Source organism: Primulina eburnea, chromosome 9, assembly GCF_022965805.1.
Source record: "Primulina eburnea isolate SZY01 chromosome 9, ASM2296580v1, whole genome shotgun sequence".
Lineage (NCBI taxonomy): Eukaryota > Viridiplantae > Streptophyta > Magnoliopsida > Lamiales > Gesneriaceae > Primulina > Primulina eburnea.
The window spans coordinates 32,535,355-32,561,462 of record NC_133109.1 but is presented as its reverse complement, the minus strand read 5'-3'; the positions used below and the strand labels follow the sequence as shown (position 1 = coordinate 32,561,462).

The window sequence follows — 26,108 nt, the reverse complement described above, 5'->3', positions numbered from 1 at the left end:
TATTTGGAAGGAAGTCAGGTGAATAATCATAAATCATTGAGTGTGTAATTTTGGTTATAATTATGAGTATATATTTTTGTGAGAAGATTTTATAGATTTATTTCGTGAGACAGATTTTTTATTTGGGTCACCCATGAAAAAATATTATTTTTTATGCTAAAAATATTACTTTTTATTGTAAATATGGGTAGGGTTGACCCGTCTCACAGATTATGATCCGTGAGACGGTCTCACGTCACTCTAAAAACATTAGGTCGATCTTTGACTTGCAACTTCTACTTGGTTTTAAGTTTTTTAGAAGAATAACTTATACTTAAATAATAAAAAAATAATAATAATATAAATTTCGGAGTTCAAATTTTTTAATTTCATTTTGTAAAAATAAATTCCTGTAAATTTTTTGTGACGAAAAATTGAAATAAAAATATTGGTGCTACCAAACGCATGTGATAAACGAGGGATGTTCACGTGATTGTCTTTCATTATTATATTATTAAGTTTTACAAAAGGCATGATGTTTTTGTCTTTAATTTTTTAATTCATTATTTTATTATTGTATGAGGTATTAATAATTAATATTATTTCTATTTTTTCAAAAATATAAATGTCTGGTCCTGCATAAATACTTTAGCCACCTACCACGAATTTCAAATACAAAAATTATGATTAGGTTTTTGTGAGACGGTCTTATGAATTTTTATTCTAAAATGGTCAATTTTACCGATATTCACAATAAAAATTAATACTCTTAATATAAAAAGTAATATTTTTCATGGATTACCCAAATAAGATATCCGTCTTACAAAATACAATCCGTAACACAATTTTTTCCAAAAACTTATTATAATATAAGCACGCTGACAACTCAATAGGAGGAAATTCGCCATCAGCCGGACCGTTTCTTCAAATTTGGGGTAAGTAAACGCTCTTCTGCATGCTTCAATTTCATGCTACATATATGCTGTCGTTTTTCCACCCGTGAATCTCTTGTTTGTTTATGTGTTTGTGTATGTGCGCGGAGCTTTCGTACGAGCATCTTTTTCTTGTAACAGAGGAGAATTGTTGTAATGTTTTGGCCTGATTTGAGGAAAATCGAGTTTTCATTTGTCTTCTCGAGTCATCGATTTTTTTTATCATCGGTTTTACTGTTTTTTGATATGGGTTTATCGAACTGTTCTACTTTGGTTTTGTTTTTCAATGTTTGAAGGATGATTGTGAGTGTCTTTATATATTGATGAAAAAGGTGGTAACTGGAGTGAAAAAGATGGGGTCTTTGAATTTTTCTGGTGATTATTTTTCCCGGGTTATATGCTAAAAAGTGAAAATTTGAATTAATCTCTGGACTGAAATAAAAATTGGCTCAAACGTCGGTGGGGTTGACGAGTTTTACGGCGAATGGTGATTCGTATTTTGAAAATTCCCTTTTGTTTGAAGCATAATCGTGTTATTTGAAGAAAGAAGAGAGATATATGGAGGCGAGAGTTTCCCAAAGCTTTCAATTTCCGGCATGGATAAGCTCTGAGAAGATTGCCAGAAAATCAAGTAGTTCTTTGCAGTTTTTGTGGACCAACGGGGAGCGGAAGATGTATCGGCCCCCTGCTTCGAATAATTTGCAGACTAGAAAAGATAGAGCTCGTAGATCAGTGCTGTTGAAGGTTTTGTGCTCCTCTGGAAGTTATCCAGGTTATTAGTAAATAGATAAGGTATCGTTTGGTTTTGAATTTGTATGGACCACTGATATGACAAACTTGTTTTCTTTCCGGTAAAACATCAATATTGTATTTTTCAAAATTTGGTGCCGATTTCAGATGGATCCTTGTGGTTCTGTAAACCAGTTTACAGAAGATGGTTTGTCAAATGATTGTTAAGTGATTTATTAAAATTGCTTCATTATGTTTTTATCAAACATTACGTGAATGGTTGACAGAGATGATGAGATGAATCACATTTCAGTGTTGTCGGTTTGAGAACTGAAGTAAACAAGTACCAGATTTGCCATATCTGCGAACCAATTTTTGTCCCCTATCTCCCCTCAAAAGATATAAACCGTCCTTCAAATTATTGAATGCACGTACCATTTTTGGGGGACAGTAACTCATTGTTGGGCTAGCGAAACAGTTTTTTCCCTTTACTTGTTTGCTATCAGTCTCTAGCGACACAATTTCTTCTCCTAAGTTCATGGTTTTCCAGTTTAAATCTTGAATATGCGATCTTGATTTACTGGTCAATATATATTTTTATATTTTATGAGAAAAAGGACACTGCCATGCGGTATAGACTATACAACTATAATGTTAGTTTACTTGAAGCATATGAAATGCATCATAAGAATATCATGGCTGGTACAGACGATATAACTGTTAACATTAGTTTACTTCAAGCATTTGAAAAAAAAAATACAAATATAGTGCAATGCGATGCTACCAGTATAGACTATATAACTATTAACATTATATTTCCATTTACGTAAACTGCATCATAACAATATCATGGCTAATAAAAAATTCAAGACTGAGAGCTTCATATAATTGATATTTGGGAATAATCAATATTTGCTTATGCATCGAAATTTTCCTGAGTTTTTTTCCATCTACGCTCACTGTATAACTTTGAACATTCCATGCATGTAAACTGCATCACAAGAATATCATGGCAATTGAAAGTTCAAGACTGTGAGCTTCATATATTATATATTTGGGACTAATCAGTATTTGCTTATGCGTTTAAATTTTTCTGAGTTTTTTTTCCCTTCCACGATCAGTTCTTTCCTTCTCTTATGTCATTAATTCAGCTCATCGTCAATGCCGAGTAAATACGTAATTTTAGCTTCTTTTAAATTGTTCATGTATCTATTTTCTCTCAGTCTTAAATCTTTTCTGTCGAGGTGGTTGTTTGAATTTGCCATTGGTCACAAACAAAGAGAACAAACTGATAGACTGAGTTTCTAGCGTTGTACGAGTCACTAAAATCATTGTATTTTTCTTTCGTCCAGCTTCACTACTAGAATCTGGAAGTGTTCCTTCATCGTTTGATGAATCTATGATTTTACAGGTAAGTTCATTAGGTTTTTCTTGTTTTAGATTAATATCCTAAAAATTAGCTTACCATACCTAGTGCTATGGCATCTAAAATAATGATGTCCTAAAGATGTGCAAAGCTTTTTAGAGTGCAAGAAGCTGCCTTTCCCCTTGGACAATAATAGAACAATTGGGCATGTTCTTGGGCATTTGAGTGATTGGAGTCTGCTTTTGACTTTATGTAAATGCATGTTGCAGAATATATCTGAAGGAATTGAACCATATCTGAATGGGCGTTGTATATATCTTGTTGGTAAATGCACCGTCAGTTTTTCTGAATCCGTGTGTATTACTTTGGGTCGTTGCGCTTTAACATTTTCTTTGTTTTTGGTATTTTTTAATTCTTATACAGGAATGATGGGATCTGGGAAATCAACAGTGGGCAAGGTTTTGTCAGAAGGTCTTGGATACTCTTTTTGTGACTGGTTGGCACCAAAACTTCATTCTTCTTTCTGATAAACGAGGAGCCATTTAAAATTAAGAAAGAGCTATTTGAAAATGGATTTCTTGGATCCTTTGATTAGTAATTGAAAATTGTTGATTTCATCAAGTATGATTGAGACTTAACTGTTCTATCAACCACTAGCTATTTATAATTATACCTTCCTCTAAACTCATAGTTATTAGAGACATGCTAAGGTTTACGGATATTGTAGAGCCTAATTACAGGGCGTAAATTAAGGCACGCGCCTTATCAAACTGAGGTGCTGTAAAAGTTAGTGTACTAGTGTATCTTCATACATATAGAAAATATATTTATATACGAAGTCCAATAAGAAAGACATTTTAAAAACCTATCAATTAATCTATTAGTGAATCAAATGCTAGTACTTTTCATTTTACTTTAGATTCACCGGATCTATATTGAAGTTGCATTTAGAAGGTGTCTCGAGCCTTTAGAATGCACCGAGGCTCGTGTTTCACGGCCACAATGTGTGCATCACTGAAGGGATGTGCCTTGAGCTTGTTGCATGCCTTTTGGGTTTTAATAACTATGGCTAATTCTTGCAATACATATCAATAATTTTTTACTTGTGAATGCTCCAGTGACACGTTAATAGAGCAAGCTACTGGTGGAAGCACAGTGGCTGAAATATTCAAGATATATGGTGAGAGCTTCTTTAGAGATAGTGAGGTAAGAAAAAACTTCTTTCCTATTCACTTGGCACCAGATAGCTGGAAATATCCCTCCTTTAAAAGCATTTTCATGTTTTGACACCAAAGGAAAGATGGCGACCATTGAGTTTTTATCAGAGCCTTTTTTTTGTTAGGCCTAAGCTTATTGGATGTTTATATGCCTGTTGGTATTCAACTATCATTATGTTTCATGATGAGTTAGATGAAAGTTGATTCATATTTATCCTCCCAGGGAGTTATTTGGATTAGTTATTGCTTGATTTATCTGCTTTAACAACACATAGGGTTTATGCTTGTAAGTACTAAAATATATTGTGCTTCAATGATAGCGAGTACTAGGATACCATGGCTGGCCAAATTTCTCAAATAGCTACATTGTCATGCCGATTTCACATGTCTACTGCAGCTTGAATGCTTTGAAAGAAACTTTAATATCTATCCAATACGGGATAGTAATACAAAACCAATTTCACCATTTGGCTTGCATTTACTAGGATTCCAAAACGAGTTAACCAATTTGGTCAAGAGAATTATTTCTTGTTATTTTGTTTATTCTTTTAATGTGAAATCACCAACTATTAACGTGGTTGTATTTGCGTAATTTAATCGACATAATAGCATCATCATCATGCTCCATATTTTATTGAAGTTGAGTGGTTTTCCACCCAACTGGTTTTGCTTATCAAAAAATTGACAAGTTAATCCATCTATATCTCATGGGAGGAACCGTACTTAACTTCTTACTTAAACATTGCGCTCAGTTGTGGTAATTATTGGAGAATGTGACAATTTATCTGTCTCGACTACAATTCTTCTTTTTTCTGTTCTTCAGACGGAGGCATTGCAGAAACTGTCTTCGATGCATCAGTTAGTTGTTTCTACTGGTGGGGGTGCAGTGGTTCGACCAATCAATTGGTAATAAAGTTGAAGTTTTGATGGCATTTTTAAGTGGTCGACTTGCTATTTCAACAGTGTTTAACCGGTCACTGTTAATACTTTAATAGGAGATACATGCAAAAGGGCATCAGTGTTTGGCTAGACGTGCCTTTGGATGCCTTAGCACGTAGAATTACTGCTGTAGGTACCAATTCTCGACCCCTATTGAACCAAGAGTCTGGTGATCCTTATTCCATGGTAGGTCTCTGCATTTTTAATAATATCGGAATTCTCCAAGAATGATTCTGGTTGTAAGAGGACTGTCAACCTAGAAAATTGTGCTGCAATTGTGAGTTGAGTTACGCTTGGGCGTGAATGTTTATTCCGATTAAAATATGGGATGGGTTTGGGTTTCCATAGGTTCCGCTCATTGAAGAATGAACATTGGTGGCAGAGAAAAATTTATGCTGCCTTCGCTCATAAGTAGACATATTTAAAGATTTTCTTTCAAATAAGACTCGTGAAAGTGGTTTAAGTATACAACCTCCTTCGAAGTCCAAGAAATATGTACATATGTCCTTTTCTTAGTGAGACTAATAAACGATGGATGAGGTTGCTGTTTGTCAATTATCGAAAAGTTGGAACCTATACCGAACTTTATTATTCGTTATAAATTTTATGTATTGACACCGAGATAATGGATTTATGGCTGCATATGTGTGAGCCATATTGGACTTAGCTTGGGCCAAAGGTATTCATTTTAAAAAATTGGCTTAGTTTTAGCATACTATCTTGGCGCACTTGTCCAATTGACCGGTTGTATACATACATATGATCCAGACGCTGTATAAAAAGTCAGGCAAATTTTCATTCTTTGATATTTTATTGGGGGGCTTCTGTTCTTTTCTTATTTGACGTGGTTATGTAGACTATGAAGCGATTATCTACCCTTTTCAAAGAGAGGGGTGAAGCATACGCCAATGCCGATGTCCGTGTCTGCCTAGAAAGTAAGATTGCAGTATCTTGTCTCATTTTTGTTAAATTTGTACTCTTTTGCTCTTTAATTTTTTGTCCTTGTGATCCCTCCCACCCCCGTGAATGCATGGTATAATTCCATTTGCCCACGTAACTTGTATTGATGGATCAATTTTAATCTTTATATTTAGTTATTGCTGCCAAACTCGGATTAACTGACGTATGCAAGCTCACACCAAACGTAATTGCGATTGAGGTCTGTCTCCTTCTCCCACCCACTCCATTCTTTTTCAACGAAGTAGTTTCTCTTATCGACTAAACTGGATTTTACGCGTTAACAGTTGCTTTCACAAGTCGAAACCTTCTTGAAGAAAAGGGAAAACGGTATCTGATTCTTTCGTTCCTTCATAAATTGAAGAGGTCAGCGGCGCATTTCGGTTTTGCCAGTTCAAACGGTGGAGCTTCTTTTGATTGTGTTTTAAGGATGTTGTACTATATAGATACTATACAGAATAACATGTTGGATGCTGCTGTGTTTCCTGTCGACTCTTGTCAGAAGAGAAAACGCCGTTTTGTTTAGTATGAGTGAAGTGTCTCTATTGTTTGCACCCCTTGTAGAATATGTGGAAAAAATTGGATGTCAACTGTGTAACTTTAATTTAGTTTTTTATTTTGGCACGTATGTTCTTATGTATTTGGAATCATTTTAATTTTTATTTAAAATTGAAGTTTCACTCCAATGTATTGAGTCTGACCATGAAACATTTTATTTATTTATCTATCAAAAACTCCATTTTAAAAGGAGGAAACAGAAGGAAATAATCAGATTACATTTTGAAAATTTTTGGCAAAATAAGAGTGAAATTATCATTTAAGGCCAAAATCTATCTTGTAATAGGTGTCATTTTTAATCTCATTTCCTTTTCTTCATTTCAATGACAGAAACCTGTGTGTAATCTTGTAATCCGTCTCAACTGGAGACTCCGATTGAAGATTACCGATCGGCTGAGACATCATCTTTTACTATTTATTAAAGTTAAAGTCCATATAAAAACCGTATTGGTGTCTTGGTCTGTTTTTTGAATAACCAAAAATGCCCCTGCATCTCTTTTTAACTTCTCTCCACGTTCTTATCTTCTTCCATTTGAAAACTGAAAATATTCTCTCAAAAACAGAAAAATCGATTTTCTGAAACAGAACACCGCAAATCTATCATGGTTGTTGCTTCCTCTTCCACTTCCACAACAAAACAACCCCATGCTTTGTTTATTTTTCTCCCACTACTTAAAGCGCCGTAGAACAGGACGACTTCCACAAACAATCAGCTATCTTCCAGGTTTGTATTTTTTGTTTCTATGTCAGTCGTGGTTAGTTTAGCTGCTCAACCTAGACGCCATTTGATTTTTTAAATGCTTTTTTAATTACTGGATTTTGGGGGCAAATTGCTTTTTAATGGGCCAAAACAAAGGGTTTAAGCTGATTTGATATTTCACATCATTTCTCGCCGTTTCTCCTGAGTCTTGATGTACCACTTCCCCAAATGCCTCTTTTTTCTTCACAATAAATATCATGTTGGAACTTATTATTTTTCGTGTGTCTCAATGTTTCTGTTATATATCCTACATTTTTCGTTTGTCTCAATGTCTCATGTTGGACAACTCTATGAATTGCTGGAGTTTAGGCGTTTGAAGTTAGACAAAAATATTCATGTGATTTATGATAATTTGAATGACAGGGAATTATAGGCGTACTATTGATTTAAAATAAAATTTTATATTCTTTTTAAGCCAAATAGTTATCAAAATGAGATGATCATACAACAAACTATAAGTACCGTGGCAGTGGGTGGTTTGGTAGGTCCAAAAGGCGAATGTGATGGTTTATAATTTTAATGAAATCACTTCAATTTTTGTGTTCACATGTGGGCATGAAATTTTTCCTCTGTCAGAAATGTTGTTGCATGGTACCAGTTTGTTCAATTGTTTTGGGTTTCAAACACCAAATTATTACTTAAGTAGCTGGTGGATTGTTTTTTTAAGAATTCAGGTAATTATGTACAAGATTTATTTGATATATACTGTAATAGCCTATTTCTCCAAGACCATTGCTTTACAGTTGATGGGTTTTTTTCCATTTCAGTTCTTACATGCTTTAATGCTCTATTTTCTCATCTCCATTGGATTGCAGTATCTCGGTCAGTAAATTTATTTCCTAAACTTTCTGAAAGCAATTTTTGAGTGTATTGTTGAAAGAGTTACAGATATGGAGAGGTGTATGTGATTGAGTGGCTAACTAAGTGCACAGACCAATGTATTTTGTGTTTGCATTGCTGAAATTGAATCATTTCATTTATGAGTTTAACACACGGAAAACAAGAATACAAAGTCAAGTTGTTCATTTTTTAAAACAATTGTGAAACTAAGGATTTTATATATCTCTGGAATATTTTTTGCCTACAATAACAAGCTTTCTATTGCGGTTGAAATCACAATTAAGATTCATTCTTTACACATTGAACGACCTTTGCTCAAATTAAAGCATGCTATAACACACGTACAGATTTTTGGACTTGAAATGATTTTTTTCTCGATGACTTCTTGGTTAACTGTGTGAAAAGTATTTGGAGGGTATAGATTTTTGGTTGATGTTGCAACTATTGATTTTCATTGGTTTCTTTTTCTTCCTCTTTTAAATATATGAAGTTTAATTATTTAAATGAAAAACTTTAATTCTACACTTTTTATTAATATCGATCATTTTTAAATAATAAAATGAATTTTTTAAAAAAAAAACATGATGATGCATGATATTTTTTTATGTCGCGATAGAGAGAAAAGAATTGATGCTCAGGTCTTTGCACAACTGATGTTTCTGTCTGCTTCCCGTATTTAAGTTATTATAAAATGTGATTTCACCCCAACACTGTCAATTTATTTCTTTTAGGTGTGTAGGTTTTTATTCATTTCTCTGTATTGGTGTTCTACTATATGTTCTTGGAAAATTAATCAAAATCTACTTATCCCGAGAAAGTGCATAATAAGTTAATTTCTTAATGGTAAATAATTTTTTTGCTTTTCTTCTTCACAAATCAGATTTACTCTTTGTTCATTTTTTTCTTCCTCTGCTTGACTGCAATCCGTTTTTTTTTTTTTTTTCATTTTTCGTGTTTTTCGAATTCTTTATTTTCATCGTACATGGAGGATTGAAGCCGAATAAACAACGGTTCATTGGCCAGTCTCACCACATGGTAATTTCTTCTTAAAAATTGTGCAATTTGTTTACTTTACACAAAAAAATATAACACCTCGCTTTGTAGCATGTGTGTCATCTCAAGAACCAAGTTGAATCCAAAATAACACAAATTGAAGATTTAAAATGTCGAATTTGTTTTTGTAATTTTTTTTTAAAAAAACATCCATATCGTTGTACCAAATTACGTTACGAGATCTAAGGCCCCAACTAAAAATTATATTTTGTGTGAATATAAAGCCGATGAATCAAAGAGAGTGGATTCAAATGAATGGCTCCTAATTTTTGCGGGTTTCATCAAATAGGAGATTCAGGATTGTCATAAAAAAAAACTATGTGATGTAAGTTGTTCCTTGCTATCTATTCCATGGGATTCGATCAATTAAATCTTTAGCTTTCCCCTCGGCCCTTGCAGTCAAGACGAACAGAATTTGTGGAAAATTAAACTTCTTTTAATTTTAAACTTCTATTATTCCAATTTTCATGTTGCTGTCGATGCATCATATGAAAGGAAAAAATTATTTCAAAAAACATATTGGTTTCCGAGATCGATAAGGTGGAGCCGAGATGTTATTCAAAAAGATTTACGTGACAGCTGTGTGCATGTTTAATTGTATGATTTGTTTTATTATGTACTGGGATTCTTTGTGAATAGCTAGCTAAGTTTATGTAAAAGATAATCGTAAAATATATTCTACATGTTTCAACGTTAGAATTTGGGAATGCTGATAAATTATGTTATCTCAGTTCAACAATTGTCAGCTATATGTGGCATCATGTATTATGTCCATGTATTTATCTCTGCCCATGATTGTCTACTTCTCATATTCAATTTTATCACGTCTCCCGAATAAACATTTGGCATGGGTACTAAAATTTCTATATTTATTGAATCAAATTTAAACAATATTTGAATAGTGTGCCTAATAGATTAACATATTAGTTACGAATTTTTGTTTGTTGGTTTAAGTTGAATTTTTCTCTGATTACGAATTGCCTTCTTGTTTCTTTCTCAAAAGCTAAAGGATACTGGTTTCAAACAAAGTATATGTAGAAATGACACACTCAATTCAATGGATCATATCTACTGACTACTCGCCTACATACATCTTCATCTGGTTTGTTTTTAATAATGAATATGTTTGGTATATGATTTATTATGTTACTTTATATTAGTTATCATATCAAATTCTTTTGTTCGTTTTGATCTTGCAGATGAGATAATGTATTTATTACGAGCTTCAAGGTCTTATTATCTAATCTCTCACATATTCTCAACAGATTCACTAAATCATTATGAAAAGGCTTCTTAGACATTGTTTTATTATAATCTTTACAGACAAATTTATATTTGGGTTGGTATATTTTAAACGTAAATGTTTCCAGATCTAACAGAGTTCCAATGTCAAAATCTGAACTTTTATATGCCAAATTTGCATCTTTACTGCTCTAAAATATTTGAATATTTGCTGAGTTTATCATTATTTCACATGAAATGATATTACTGTTTCAAAATAATATTATTTTTATGATCAACACCTATATCATGTGAGGTAACAATTTGAGTTTGGCTTATTTATTTAAGCTTTGGAATCCCTTACCTTTCATGGATCAAGTACAAAATGTTTTGGTGTCATGGTGTTGTAATATAATGAATGTTTAATATATTAGCCTCATATATTTATGACACACGCAACGCGTGTGCCTCGGTGGCTAGTGTAACTTATGTCCGCCGTGATTTATAGTAATTTTTATTGCAATTATGGATTGAATAGACCAGTATCGGGTATATGGATTTAACAAGACAACACGAGTGTCTTAATGAAGCTTCGAGCCAACTGATTTAAATGTCATAAATGCATTGCCGGTACATCAATACACCCATTATTGCCTACATTACAGATGCTGCCAGTAAATTTACTTGCCCTGCGATGGCCTGTTGACTAGGAAACTCACAAATTGGTTGAAACATTGATTTGTTCTCATCACTTTCGATCTGCTCTTCTTCCCTTGTTCGACCACATGAAATTTCGAATAGCCCCGACCCTTGATGGGATAAGTTCGGTGGCGAAGATCCACCTCATATTTCGATGATACGTTTTTGTTTTTTGAATAGCCCTTCTTCGACCACATGAAATTTCGAATAGCCCCAACCCTTGATGAAATCTCTCCTTACGTTTTCAGTACTGAGCAAATTATTGATTGCATTTAATGAATGTTTGTATCACATTAATATACTTAACAATAACGTGTATTTAAAGCAGATTTATTTTCATTAACAGTTCAACAAAGAAACTCGGCCCTCTGCCCAGTCTACCTATATTAATTAACTCAATATATATCCCTCTGTGAATCGGCAAACAAATACACGGGGCTCAATCCTCATCAAAACAAAAAGACACACACACACACACTCAGTGTGTGTTCGTGTGATTGGTGAGAAACGATGAATGCGAAGAAGCTAGTTGGGAGCGTATGGAACCATCCTGCGGGGCCAAGAACCATCCATTTCTGGGCACCAACGTTCAAGTGGGCCATCAGCGCTACCAACATTATCAACTTCTCGGTGCCACCGGACTCGATCTCGTACCCGCAGCAGGCGGCATTCGTCGTCGCGGGGTTCATCGGCGCCCGTTACTGCACGGTGATCACACCCAAGAATTGGAATCTTTTCAGCAATAATTTTGCCCTGGGTTGCACAGGTATTTATCAGCTGGCGAGAAAAGCCAAGCATGAAAAACTCCTGATCTGATTAATATTCTGGATTACTACTAAAATCATGTTTCTGGTGGAGGAATCTTGGTTGTTATTTAATCCCCAACATGCACTCCCTAATTGGGGTTGATTTGGATTGTAATTGAAGGAGTTTCTTGAATAATTAATCTGCATGCAAGCACCTCATTTGTATGTGAAAGAAATTAGAGTGTTCACTCAGTAAAGACAAAGATCGTGGTTGCGAGTTTCATGTCATTGAAAAAAATATACAAATGTCCAACATTTGTTGATTAAAATAAAATAATCGTTTAGCAGGGGAAGACTGAATGATCGCATGTAGGGGCTTAATTAATTCAATTCAACAAGATGAGTAGAAAATTGGGAAAATAAATAATAAAAAATTGTAACTTTGTTAATATTTTGTCTGAATTAAAGATATATGGTAAAAATTTGTGTGCGACGGTCTCATGAGTCGTATTTTGTGAGATAGATATCTTATTTGGGTCATCCTTGAAAAAATATTACTTTTTATGCTAAGAGTATTACTTTTTATTGTGGATATCAGTAGGGTTGACATGTCTCATATTTAAAGATTCGTGAGACCGTCTCGCAAGAGACCTAATCAAGAATTTTTGTGTTTGTTACTTAAATGATATATGATTGGAAAATTCAATTGTGTTTCTTCGCGGGCAGAAATTTTTTTTTAAAAAAAATATTAGTATTTTTAAACGATAAATTAGTTTTCATATGTATGATAATATTTTAAATATATTTTTACACAAATAATGTTCAAGAATAATTAATTATATTATTCCAATAGTATCATGTCAGACAAAAAGAATAGCTCTTTACTCTATCAATTTTTTTATAGAATTATTTTGTTTGTTAATACCAAGTGTTACGGTTAATCTATTATTAATGCATCCAATTAAATACAGGTTGGGGTCTATATGTTTAATAATAATTCTATGACAAAGAATTAATTAATGATTACTCCTAAGTTGTTGATTAAATGAATTTTGACATATAAATATATTTTTCATTCAAATAATCATATATTACACGATATATTTTTGATATAAAAAATAATAATTTTCCCTCAAAACAACATATATTGTATAACATTTCTTTGTAATATAACTAACAAAAAAATGATATATTGAACAAAAACATTTTCCATAAGTCGGGTCGGAGATCCGTCTCATAAAATTGAGATCTAGCTCTTCGGGAAAAAAGGTCTTCATTTTTTGTCATCCGAAAATGATGTTAAAAACGTTCAATCGAATGCAATGTGTCACGAAAATCAAATAAGCCAAAACACACAAAAAAGAAGTTATCTAGCGACTTAAAATATGAATGACGTGCATGGTAAATTTGAAATTTCTGTTGATAGTAATAGTATAAACTGATTGGAAATGTAATTCACACTTTTTTGTGTGTTATTATATACATTCCATTTTATAAAAGCAAAAACTTATGTGAGACAATCTCACGGGTCCTGTTTTGTGAGACAGATCTCTTATTTGGGTCATCAATGAAAAAATATTATTTTTTATGCTAAAAGTATTACTTTTTATTGTGAATATCGGTAGAGTTGACATGTCTCACTGATAAAGATTCGTGAGACCGTCTCACAAAAGACTTACTCTTTTATAAATACAAATATTTTACTTTCTTCGTATGAATAAGATTAGCCAAATTGATTGTATGAATAATAAATTGTAAAGTTATTTAGAAGTGAATAAAATATAGGCAAAAACTTGTGTAAGACGGTCTCGCGGGTCGTATTTTGTGAGACAAATTTCTTATTATTTAACTATATCAAACGCTAGTATCTCAAATTTAGAATAAAACTTTGGATCGATCAAGTGCGTGAAAAAAATAAAAATAATATTTTTAAATTTTTTGTATGTAACATTCTTAATTAATGAGTTATAAACATTATAATGTTTTTCAGGGGAAAAAAAGGCAAAACTTTGAACTTAATCCCCAACGGAGAAGTGGACGACATTAAGCCAACCACCAACAGAACAGATATGTCAGTTTCTGTATCATCGCTCTTCTTCCCTCTGCATAAATCTTCGCCATCGAATTCTATTTTTCTGACAAGACCTACCAAATGCTGGGTCCAAGCTTCTTCATCAGCTGCTCCGGGGATCGATATCTCCAATCTTGAGTCCGCCATAGCCAAGGTTGGTGGGTGTTCATTGTCATTTTGCTTCCTAATTTTAATTTGATTGCTTAAACATACCCACATAAGCTGTTTAGTACTGTATCTTATGCGTGAAATGTTGATTGCCTTTATCAAAATACGATAAATTTGTTAGGTACTTGATGTGATTAATATCATGATAATGCTGAATTAATGACGTTGAAGATGGGTATATATCTAGTGGATTGTAACGGAAGGATTCAAGGGTTGGGGTTTTGAATTTTAGTGCTAGAAGAATGCTGTTTGATTACTCTCAATTGCCTCCTCATACCCAGAAATAACGTTCACTTGCTCTTTCCTCGGAGAATATGATCGCAAGATGTAGAAATAATTTCTAATTGTAATCGTCTTAATTGTTCGCTTCAGAAAGATAGTGATGAAGTTAAAAAGGAACTCGATCAGTTGACTGAAATTGGTTGGGCCAAAAGGTGGAGCTCTCAACCATATGTATCACGTCGTACGGTCAGTCTCTGTACCAACTTGAAGTTCTGACCGCTAGTTTATAAGCATTCATTTCATGTAACTTACTGTCCGTCAGGATTTAACATAGTTTTTTCAATTTGAATTTCTATGTCATAGACATCCCTTCGGGAGTTGACATCTCTAGGAATAAAGAATGCAGAGAACCTTGCCATTCCCAGTGTCAGAAATGATGTAAGTTTCAAAACCTTAATTCTTTTTCCATTCCTTGAAGTTATTCAGATTATAGAAAGCTCTTTAACGTACAATGTTGGTTTTTTGTGTACCATTGTTCAATGAATTAAGTCAGAAATTTTGATGCAGAACCATTCCACTGGGTAGAGAACATTTAGTCGTTTGTCGGAACATGGAAATAGATTGCAATTGTCATTTGTATATGCTCATGTTTTTTTAATTTTATAGTGATCAACAGGATCGACAATTCCTAGAATAGAGTTGGATGGTATGTGCAATTAGTTTTTAGATTTTGAAAGGAATTTTGTACCATTTCTGAGTTGATTTTCTTCAGTGACGCAGGCAGCTTTCCTCTTTACCGTGGTTGGAACGACTGGGTTTTTGGGTGTCATTGCTGGTCAGATTCTTCCTGGGGTATCATTCAAGTCCTTCCTATTTGAACTTATTTACTTACGTTTACAGACTCATGATAACAATCAATAATAGAACTCTAATTTCATCTGAAGAAGTAGCTTTGTGTTGCATTTGAGGGACAGTAACAAATATACGACTTAGTTTCCTTATTCCTATGAATTTGCTTGTGACTGTGCTTGGGTTTCAGATCTGGCTAGTGTACTGTGCTAAACTTTCTAAATTCATTATATATTTTTTATGCAATATCTCAGTCGTTTAATAGCATCATCCTAAATCAGATAGGTTGTAGGCTGTCGTTTAACTTCTCTTCTGCACGCCAAACATTCATTCAGTATCGTGCTCTTATTTGGTAGTGATGCTGCTGCATGTCAAGTGACTTATTTGACCAAACATATCAAGCCATTTGCATTCTTGGTTCACTATTTTCTGATTTTATAGGATTGGGGCTTTTTTGTGCCATACTTGATTGGCAGCATCTCTTTGGTTGTCCTTGCTATAGGGAGTATCTCCCCAGGGTATGTTTTATACTATTTGTTCTCACCTGTAAATTAGGGACAGAACTGAATTTACGATGAACTAATTTTATCCACTGGGATTTTGCGACAAGAGTAATGGGAAGGTCACAAAATTGTTGGACAACATATTTCAGCAGATTCCCACACTCACACTATGAAGGGGATGAGTGTGACACAAAACCGATCTTAAATATGAATCATAAGTTGAATTGTTTAAATTATCTATCCGCAGGTTACTTCAGGCTGCTATTGGTGGCTTTTCTTCGTTTTTTCCTGATTACCAAGAGAGGATCACTAGACACGAAGCAGCTCATTTCTTAGGTATTATGTTCATGCAATTCATTAAGTCAAAAACAAGCTGATGGTGATATAGGAGTGCAATCAAGAAACTCCATAAACTTTTATCCTTGGTGGTAGAGATTTAATCTCACTCTAAACTTATTTTGATGAGACTTATATGATCAATTAAAGTTACTTCAACATGCACAATTTTCACTACACTGATTCTTTTGAATGTGTATATTCCTGACTGAAAGAGATCAATAAATAAGTTTTGTCAAATTTAAAATGTAACAAAATAATTTATCGTTTAATTTTTTGATATTTCATTTTCGTTTAATTTTTTGATATTTCTATCTATAATTAAAAGAATTACTCCCTAAGAATTGACTCACATGGATTTTGGCTTTCTCAGTTGTGGGTCATCTGTTCTGAAACACCATCTTGTTGCTTGCCTCCTGACTAATTTTCTCCCAGCCTGCCTCTTGACATGACGGCTTTCTTATTGTAGTTGCCTACTTGCTTGGCCTCCCTATCCTTGGATATTCTTTGGACATTGGGAAAGAGCATGTAAATCTCATTGATGAAAGGCTAGAAAAGCTTATATATAGTGGTCAGCTTGATGCTAAGGAATTGGACAGGTATCAAGTTCAAAGCAGTTATTACAAACTTCCACAGGCTTGTGAGCATGATTTTGCGGGTGCATGTTTAATCTTGTTAAACTAATCGAAATGCTTGAGGATCATGTTTTTAAACACTTCATGTCTTAATGATACAAAATTTATGCGAGTTTTTCATTTTATAATACCTTGGTCTGGTACATGTCTTGTGGTTTTAAAATCTGGCTAAAATGTAGAAACAATCGAGAATCGATAAAATAATTATTGTTGTATTTCTTAGGCTCGCAGTTGTAGCAATGGCTGGACTAGCAGCAGAAGGTCTACAGTACGATAAAGTAGTTGGTCAGTCAGCCGATCTTTTCACTCTTCAGGTCAGTTCGGTCCACCAAAAAATTTCAACGTACTCATACTGGGCACTGGTTATCTAATTCTAGTTCACTGTATCCTATCCTTCCAGAGATTTATAAACAGGAGTAAGCCTCAGCTCAGCAAAGATCAGCAGCAAAACCTTACTCGATGGGCGGTAAGTTCTTTAATTTTGCCAGTTTGTTTATTTCAAATTCTTCATTACACCCTGATGCTAGATTTTCCTCTAAACCAATCCAACCCGTGCCATGTATTACCTACATTAACTCATGTCTGCCACATGATTCTAATAGAACGTGCATGTGACAAACATCCAGTTCAAGTAGCCTCTCTCCTTTCTGTCTTCGCTCGCCTATTGCTTTTTCTTTGACAATCAGTTGTATGTGGTATCATTCAAATCCATGATCTAAGTCATAGGAACTAACTGATGGCCGACTGTTTGTCAACTTTGTGTTGATGGAAAACTTCATTAAATGACAATAATGGGATTATTTTGCAGGTATTATTTTCTGCTTCCCTAATTAAAAATAACAGGGTGCTGCATGAAGCTCTAATGTCAGCAATGTCAAAGAAGGCAACAGTCCTTGAATGCATTGAAGCAATTGAGAAAACTGAGTAGATTCATTATGTTTCGATAGAAAATAAACCCAAAAAAAAAAAATAGGAAGCATAAAATGCTTGATTTGATTATATTATTATTGTTGTTTATATATATACAAACACACACACACACACATACCCACACGCACACACAAACACATTTTTTAATTAAGCTGCATTCAGCGGTGCCTAATTTTGCATGCCCCCACATTACATTGCTGGCTGATGATATTTTTTTTTATTTTTACAACAATGCAAAATGTAACTATTGAATTGTTAAAAATGAATAAAAACACATAAAAAAACTACTGAATTGTAAGTCAGCCACAAAAAAAGTCACATTTTTGAATGAATGATTAAACGTTGATCCTTATTGTGTAAAAACTTATAACATTAATTCTTTTACTGACTTTACTTAAATATTTTAATTAGCTTTTAATAACTAAAAAAAATTTAAATATCAGAAAAAAAATATTAAACAAGGATCTATACTAATATATGTATATCAACTTTCGAAAAATCATTATTCCTTGCAAAAAATGATTATTACAGTAGCTTGAAATAAGTAGTCGATAAAATTTAGGTATAAGTTTTGTTACTCGCAAACATTCTAAAAAATTGTTATAATTTATCATACGAGCGAAGGATAATCTGAGAAAAATAATCTAGATTCCAAACTATTGGGTTTTAGCATGAAAATTGTATAAAATGAGTTAGCAAGAAGCAAACTTTTTGTAGGGTGTCGAGTGAAATTTTTTCCAAACGAGTTGTAAGGTGTTTTTTCTGAATAAGGAAATATAGAAAATTGAATAGAAAGGAAAAAAGAAATCAGGCGATTTCATAAGACCAAACCCTTTTCCCATCCCCATTCTACTTCTCTCTAAAAGCGGCTGACGTCTTGCTTATAAGTCAGGTTATACTTTGTCTTCGTCTCCCTTTCTCTTTGTAACACTTTGTCTGTGTGTATATGTGTGTGTATTTATCCGTGCATATCTGTATATATTGCAAGAATAGAGTTGAAAACTTTACTCTCTGGGTCTGTTTTTCATCTGTTGCTGTTTACATGGCCTTAACCACCTCGATATTCGGTTGCTATATGGCTTTTCTTTATCGGGTTTTAGTGGAAATTTTAATGTTGTACTCATCCTATGATGTGGGCTAAGCTCGACTTAATTCAGGAAAAAAGAAAAAGATTTGATCTTTTGTTGGTATCTGTTGAATTATCTTATTAACGCCGGTGCGGGCCTTATTTTGTAGTTCTTGAATTGGCAACCTTTACGGCCTTTGTTGTTCACTGAGTGGTAGTTTAAATTTCTGTTTTGTCACTGGTCCTTTTTAATTTTCGTTGTTCTGCATAGTCGATTTTGACTTCTCATGTTGTCATATTGTTTACTTTGGTGCATTACTATGTGAACCGAGTTCTAATATGTTTTACTAAAATTGTCAGTGGAAGTTTCATTCTGGTTACCAGAAAAGTGATGCAATATTGTGTTTATTGCTATGTAAACTGAAAAGCTCCTAAAAATTTTTCTGCCTAAATTTCTCTGACATGTAACTCTCCTTTGTAATTTCTCAAGTGTAATTATGCGTACAAACATCTTCATTTCTTAAAAGATCTTTATCATGATCTTGTTTGAATGTGAGCTAAGGAGAAAAGATTGGAGATGTAGAAAATTAGTAAGCATGTCGAGTTGTAAAAGCATACGAAGAGTTCTGTGCTTGCTTGCTGAAAATCGATGGGTGGACCTTTGTTGATGAGTTATATTTTGGTATGTTTCTTTGATTTTGTTTGTTATTCCGAGTGCCCTATGAAGTTAGTTAGATGCTAAATATTTAGTTCATGTGAAATGGATGGTTAGAACGCCGTAAATAATAATGAAATTTCATTTTTAAACGAAGGTTTTTTCTGTAAGATTGGATTGTATCCACCCGATACTAATCTAGACGAATATCTGGAGTTGATCTTGATATGTCTTTAACAAGTGATATCGATTATGTTGGAGATGTTGCATAACTTACAAACTCATTATTCAGATCCAATCACACCCTTTTTACATCCAAGACCAATTTGTGTTCTTAAACTAATTTAATTTTTGGCATTTCATGTTCTTATTCTCTCTTTTTTCATGTTCTTATTCTCTCTTTTTTTTTTTACTCTCCTCTTTTGTGTTAGCCTTGAAATCTTGATTGATGTAAATTTCTCCCAATATTGATTGAACACCTGGATTTCAGGATAGATAAATGGCAGATACAACTACAGAGGAAGATACAATGTCCGAGGAGGTTTCAGAAAATGCAGTTCCAGAGAAGCAAGAAACTCGTGAAGAGATGCTTTCCAGACACAGGTGCATGTACACACAGCCACACACGCTCATGGATGCATCTTCATATTTAAATTGTTTTTTCTAACTTGTTTCTTTTAAAGAACGAATAGTTCAGTGGTAATAAATGCGAGAATATCTACTTCCATAATCTCACTGGTTTTTTATACTTTGCAACGACCCAAGATTTAATCTCATAGATATGATAAATATTTCATGAATAAACTTAATGAATTAATTACCTCTCAATGATTTTGGATGATATCAATGTCATGAATAATAAATCTCGTGTAATGGATCAACTCGTTGCCTTTATCCACACCCAATTTAATTTGGATTTTCGAACCAATTTATCCAAATTCCTTGTGTTTGCTATTTGTTTCCTTGTTTTCTTCCTATAACTCATGTTGCGTTTTACTTGGATAATCCTTTGTTGAAGTATCACTAGATCGCCTTTCCACCAGTCACATAGTTTCAGGCCTAAACAAACAATAAGTGAGAAATGGAAAACATAGGAAAGAAAAAGAAACAAAGACACTTTTTTGCTTTGGAAATGAAAGTATTCTCCCCGAACCCTTTCTATAAATGGGTGAAATGAATTGATGTAGTTATTGAATTATTTCCATCAGAACTGGAGGCTGATTTGTTTGGTATCTGGTAGATTTGGTTGCAATATTTTCTTGCTCTAGTTGCTATTGCTGTGTATTAAATCTCTGAAGCTTTGAATTAGATGATTGTTACAATTGTTGACCATCAAAGAGCTCTTTGATTATGTTTTTTTTGGACACTGAAATTTGGTATGAGCTCAAGTGGAATTTGTTGAATTGCAGAAAAGAGACCAATGATCTACAGAACAAAGAAGTTGCATTAAAAAAGGCCTCGGCAAAAGGTAGCAAGGCCGAACAGAAAGCCAAGAAGAAGCAAGTTGATGAAGAGATATCTAGACTTTCAACAAAGCTTAAAGAAGCACAAGCTAAGGAATTGGCTTCGTTAGGCTACAATGGCAATACAGATAAACAGAAGGGAGATATCGACAATCTTGTGAACGCGATTGCCGGGGTTTCGGTCACGAATCAAGCCGAGCAGTCGCCAAAACCAAATAAGCACGCAAAAAGACGTGAAAAAAGAGCCCAAGAGGAGGCAGCCAGGGAACGTAGAATTCAAGAAGAGCAGAGCCTGATTGTAAATGATCAAATTATTGAAGACGAGAAGTTAGAACGGAAACTCGAACCCCTTGGATTTACGGTCAATGAAATAAAAGCCGACGGCCATTGTCTCTACCGAGCTGTTGAGGACCAATTAGCCCTTTGTTCTGGAGGCTCCTCTCCTTGTACTTACCAAGAACTTCGGGAAATGGTGGCTAGTTATATGCGGAAAAATGCATCAGATTTTCTACCCTTTTTTCACTCCGAGAATGCTGCAGTGTTCTAAATGGCGGTCGAGGCGGCCGCCTAGGCGGTGCCTAGGCGGTAGGCGGCCCTCGACCGCACCGCCTATGCATGAGGCGGCTGTCGAGGCGGGTCGAGGGTGTCGAGGCGGGTTGAGGCGGCGAGTAGGCGGGTCGAGGCGGCCATCAGGCGGTCGAGGCGGCCATCAGGCGGTCGAGGCGGCGAGCAGGCGGTCGAGGCGGGCGAGGCGGCCAGCAGGCGGGCGAGGCAGTAGTTAACAATTTTAAAAAACCTAGTCAACAATTTTTAAAACTTAGTCAACAATTTTAAAACCAAGTCAAAGTCAACTAGTTTTAAATATTAAAACCCTAACACACCTCTTTCTTTATTTTATTTTTTATTTTCACTTCATCTCTCAACTCTCAACTCTCAACCACCACAGTCCACACACAATCTGCCACTTCCCGCCGCTCGCCGCCGCCGCCGGAAGTCAGAATATTTAGATTTTAGGTTAAGCATTGCATATTTATTATTTATCATACTTTTTTTATAAGATTTCAGATTTTGTGATTTCAAAAATCAATTTTTTTACTATTATTAATTTATTATTTTATTATTGATTTATTGTTGAAGATTAATGGCAGAAAAAGATAAACAACCGGAGTTGGAACATTATCTAGATGATATTATATTTTGTGCTTAAACATTATTTAATTGCACATTTTACATAAAAATGATTATATTGCATGATTATCTATAAAAAATTACTTAAAAAATTTCAACCGCCTAGGCACCGCCTGGGCACTGCCTAGGCGGCCGAGGCGGTAGGCGGTCACCGACCGCCCCGCCGCCGCCTCCCGCCATTTACAACCTTGGAATGCTGCAGATGGAGAATCTGCAGATTCCATTATTGAGAGGTTTGAAAAATATTGCAGGGACGTCGAGTCTACTGCGGCATGGGGAGGACAACTAGAGCTCGGTGCTCTAACCCATTGTTTAAAGAAACATATCATGATATATTCAGGATCTTTTCCTGCTGTAGAAATGGGGAAGGAATACAAGCAAAGCAACGGAACCGGCTCATCGTCAAAGTCGAGTATTCTACTGTCGTTTCACAGGCATGCTTTTGGGCTTGGTGAGCACTATAATTCTATTGTTCCCGCTACGACTCAATAGTCGCTATTTAGCCATGCTTGAGTTGAAGCTAACTTACTGTTATCCTGTTTCTTTAGCCATTCTTTTTCTTATTGTTGCAGACTTTTTTTCACAAACTACTATTTTTACTTGGTCATGTATTTTATGGTAGAGAAGTAATACAAATTTATTTAACTCAGCATGACCGAATCACTAGGTGAAAATCATGGAGATAGTTCATTTTTCGTGGGTGGCAAACTATAACTAGTTTTGAAAGGAACAATGAGAGCTGTAAAAGCAGGCCATAGGATTTATTGGTTGATACGGCTAAGCAACACCTAGGTTACAGCTTCCTGTGTCCGTCTTTAATGTATAAAATTTATTTATAAAATGAAGCGTAAATAACAATATCTAAGTTTTATGTAATTAAATTTATGTTACTTGAATAAAAAATATTATTTAAAATAATAAATTATTCATTTATGGATAATTAAAACATCTCTAAATTAATAAAATTTTACGATCAATATTATTAATTTATAGAAATTTTGTCGAATATCAAAGTTTCTGAGACGCGGACCCAATTCTATTTTAATTTTTATTAAATACTACAATTGTTTATTAAATTTTCAAAAAGTTTCATGCACCCAAGTACAAATTTAAATGGAAAAAAACAAAAATCTAAGCGATGATGGATACCGATTCGAATATCGTTACCTTCATATGTAATGTATATCAAATGAGAAATCTTTGCCGACAAATCAAAGGATGTCAATTTAATTTTCTAGGAAAATTACAAATGAATTTGATCTTTTCCCTTTCATTTGGGTTAAGTCGATGCTACATGTGGGACATTGTCTTCACATGATTTGGATGAATAATATTCACACACATATGTGATTTTAAAATAATTAGTGGACCTCATGTATGTGTGGTTAAATTTGGATCATTGGGATGGAATCAACCCGCTAGGACCTGTTGCCTTGTTGTTCCGTGTATTTCCACTGCACCAATCAGAAGCATAAGGAATATTAGGTCCACCACTACATCCCATTTGGGCTTAGCTCGAATCACTATCTTGACCCGATGGGCTTATTTTTGGGCTTGTCATTCATGAATCCAATATCAAATTCTTCTAACCTCAAACTTACAGGAAAATAATATAGTGGTTTATTTCCCATTTCTTATTCACGGTAATAAACGATTAAATTTTTATTCTTTATTACATGTGGGTCAATCTTATTTTTAACCCACCAATTATCAATTTATTTTTTTAAATTTCAGGAGTCATCATCAAATTAAAACAGCCTTTCCACTCTTTTGTATTGCTAGCTTCTTATTTGTTTATACTAATTTTTATTTTAAATCTTTGGCTCTTCTTCTCGTTTATGTATGAATATATCTTATATAAACCCTAAAATCATCTCCAATTTTCCAAAAGTTGGATTACAATTATTTATGTTTAGTTTTTTATTTCTTCCTCCTCCATGAGACCATGACAGGTAAAAGAATACAAAATAATACCTCAATGGCACTTGCATGTACCAAGAAACAAGACGGCTTCCTCCCCATTATTGCGAATGTAAGCCGGATCATGAAGAAATCCCTCACTGCAAATGCCAAGATTTCCAAAGAAGTAATGCACACTGTGCAAGAATGTGTCTCCGAATTCATTAACTTCGTCACGGGTAACCACTTATCAATCTTTTTCAATGAACTCTGATTATCTGTTGTATGATCATACAGGTCTGATGATCTGATCTAGGTGCACTGTCGAATTTTTTTATAGGCGAAGCATCGGATGGATAAATGTCGAAGGGAAAAGAGAAAGACCATAAACGGTGACGATCTCTTGCGTGCTATGACAACACTTGGATTTGAGAATTATGTTGGACCCTTGAAAGATTACCTCAACAAGTATAGGGAAAGTGCTGAGGGGGAAAAGAACAACGTGGTTGAATGAATTGGATATTAGATTTTTTTATTTTAAATGAGAAATATATAAATCAGTTAATATGAACTGTACGAGTATTTTAAATGTAGAATTTAAATTCATCTCAATTGTTTTGAAATCCCTACCTTTATATTTTTTTTTATAATTAATTAATATAATTAAAAGATTATTTCCTAAAATATAGCAATTTGAATTCTTTCCTTTCAATATTTTTGTCGGTAATCCCAATACAACAAAGGGAAGAGGCCAATATACGATTTCTATGATCTTGTGGGCTCCAATTGCAATTTTACCTCAAATTCATTTATCCTCCTCTAAAAGGGCCAACTTTGCTCGGTCGTCGCGGCGAAGGTGTACCTCCAAATTCCATTACTGTTTAATCATTTACAGGTACTTTCATTTGCTGTTTCTGAATTTCTTCGGATGAGTTCTTGAATTTGGCGTAGTAAGCTGCTGCATTTTTGTCTATTAATCCTTCTATTGAAAAATATTTGGGCTTTTTTTTATCCGGGTTTCTTAGGGTAAAATTCTGGATTTTGGTGATTCTAGGCAGTGGTTTCGAGACTTGTTCTGATCACTTGAACTTTCACAAAGCCTATAAATATGGAGTATATCTAATCTGTACTTCGTCTAGCACTCTTACTTTATAATCTGTGTTTTTATGTTCTGCGCTCTCAGTTCTGTTTCAGTTCATTTAAAATGTGATAACTTTCAGGTACTAATTCGGCTTAAAGTGGTTATTTGTGATTTGTTGCTTTTGATTTTTACCATTATATGTCGGCAAAAGGACGTTAATTTGAGTTTCAAAGCACCTTTGATCCTGTTTTAAGAAAATTGTGATTAAATCACTCTGTACTGGTAACTCTGTCTGGTAAAATTAATTATAATTTTGTGTCTACTGAACCCGATTTTGTTAAGCGAGGATAAACTACTGTTCTTGATGAACTGGGGTCAAGGTGTCCACCACTTGGAGTACTAGTCCTTGTCAACACCGTCTATGGTTTTCCTTAAGTTCTTCAAGGAAGTAGGAATGGGCACTTCCGCTGTATTCATAAACTACAGCTTTGAGGCTGATTCCTTACTGGTATTCTGGTCCTACGATCAGAATACTGACTTACCAACTGAGGATTTTAGAAATGGCCTCGCTGCTAATGTATTGGTTCTGCGAGAAAATCCTACTCTAACACTAAGCTCATTTACCAATTTGTTTATTTAGTTTAATATTTTATTCCAGTTATGATTTGTAATCTTCATAACTTCGTTTAAACTATATCCAATAGATTCAGTGTTTATATGGTCCTTGTATTCAGTGCAGCTGAGATTGGATATTTTGGATTTTGGTGAATTCTTGGACGTTCAAACTGATTTTGGTTTTTTCGTAATTTTGATTGTTCAGGTGGCCAACAGGTATTGCGCATCTGTTGAGAGTTGAGTCCATCTTGATCTCTCTGTTTCATTTTCTTATCTAATTTACTGCTGGTCTGCTTTCCCTGTCCTCGAAATAAGAAATACTTAGATTCAGCTTCTTTATACCGAGCTTAGAAATGTTTAGGATAGTCATGTCTGGCATCGATAACAATTCATTACCTGTTTAAATCTAAATACTCTAGCTCCTTGAAAGT

General features: G+C 34.2%; 4 protein-coding genes, 1 long non-coding RNA gene and 1 pseudogene across 8 annotated transcripts; all 6 read left to right on the top strand.

Annotated features, from left to right (window-relative positions):
- Nucleotides 1–817: 817 nt before the first annotated feature.
- LOC140841779 (shikimate kinase, chloroplastic) lies at nt 818–6,743 on the top strand. Of its 4 annotated transcripts, none has more exons than XM_073209441.1 (11): nt 818–914; nt 1,435–1,683; nt 2,993–3,051; nt 3,276–3,330; nt 3,430–3,502; nt 4,125–4,212; nt 5,047–5,129; nt 5,219–5,348; nt 6,019–6,097; nt 6,257–6,321; nt 6,407–6,743. In XM_073209441.1, exons 2-11 carry the CDS (start codon nt 1,470–1,472, stop codon nt 6,455–6,457), a joined length of 897 nt encoding a protein of 298 aa, XP_073065542.1. In that variant the 5' UTR covers nt 818–914; nt 1,435–1,469; the 3' UTR covers nt 6,458–6,743. The 4 variants fall into 4 exon arrangements, with proteins under 4 accessions (XP_073065542.1, XP_073065543.1, XP_073065544.1 ...); XM_073209442.1 differs by having other exon boundaries at nt 837–914; nt 1,455–1,683; XM_073209440.1 differs by lacking the exon at nt 818–914 and having other exon boundaries at nt 1,302–1,683.
- Nucleotides 6,744–7,226: 483 nt separating this feature from the next.
- LOC140841778 (uncharacterized) lies at nt 7,227–11,119 on the top strand. The gene is made up of 3 exons (XR_012120271.1): nt 7,227–9,312; nt 10,334–10,432; nt 10,530–11,119. It is a non-coding gene; the product is annotated as an uncharacterized lncRNA (long non-coding RNA).
- Nucleotides 11,120–11,629: 510 nt separating this feature from the next.
- Nucleotides 11,630–12,937, top strand: LOC140840907 (mitochondrial pyruvate carrier 3-like; annotated as a pseudogene).
- A 1,085-nt stretch (nt 12,938–14,022) lies between these two features.
- LOC140840590 (uncharacterized) lies at nt 14,023–17,812 on the top strand. Its single transcript, XM_073207771.1, has 10 exons — nt 14,023–14,221; nt 14,608–14,703; nt 14,821–14,895; nt 15,238–15,309; nt 15,748–15,824; nt 16,057–16,145; nt 16,615–16,744; nt 17,004–17,094; nt 17,181–17,246; nt 17,589–17,812. The coding sequence occupies exons 1-10, from the start codon at nt 14,066–14,068 to the stop codon at nt 17,706–17,708; spliced, it is 972 nt and encodes a 323-aa protein (XP_073063872.1). The 5' UTR covers nt 14,023–14,065; the 3' UTR covers nt 17,709–17,812.
- An 854-nt stretch (nt 17,813–18,666) lies between these two features.
- LOC140841777 (OVARIAN TUMOR DOMAIN-containing deubiquitinating enzyme 5-like) lies at nt 18,667–22,731 on the top strand. The gene is made up of 5 exons (XM_073209439.1): nt 18,667–19,458; nt 19,922–20,034; nt 20,841–21,432; nt 21,537; nt 22,285–22,731. The coding sequence occupies exons 2-5, from the start codon at nt 19,931–19,933 to the stop codon at nt 22,572–22,574; spliced, it is 987 nt and encodes a 328-aa protein (XP_073065540.1). The 5' UTR covers nt 18,667–19,458; nt 19,922–19,930; the 3' UTR covers nt 22,575–22,731.
- A 1,329-nt stretch (nt 22,732–24,060) lies between these two features.
- Nucleotides 24,061–24,495, top strand: LOC140840906 (nuclear transcription factor Y subunit B-3-like). Its single transcript, XM_073208059.1, has 2 exons — nt 24,061–24,168; nt 24,322–24,495. The coding sequence occupies exons 1-2, from the start codon at nt 24,061–24,063 to the stop codon at nt 24,493–24,495; spliced, it is 282 nt and encodes a 93-aa protein (XP_073064160.1).
- Nucleotides 24,496–26,108: the final 1,613 nt, after the last annotated feature.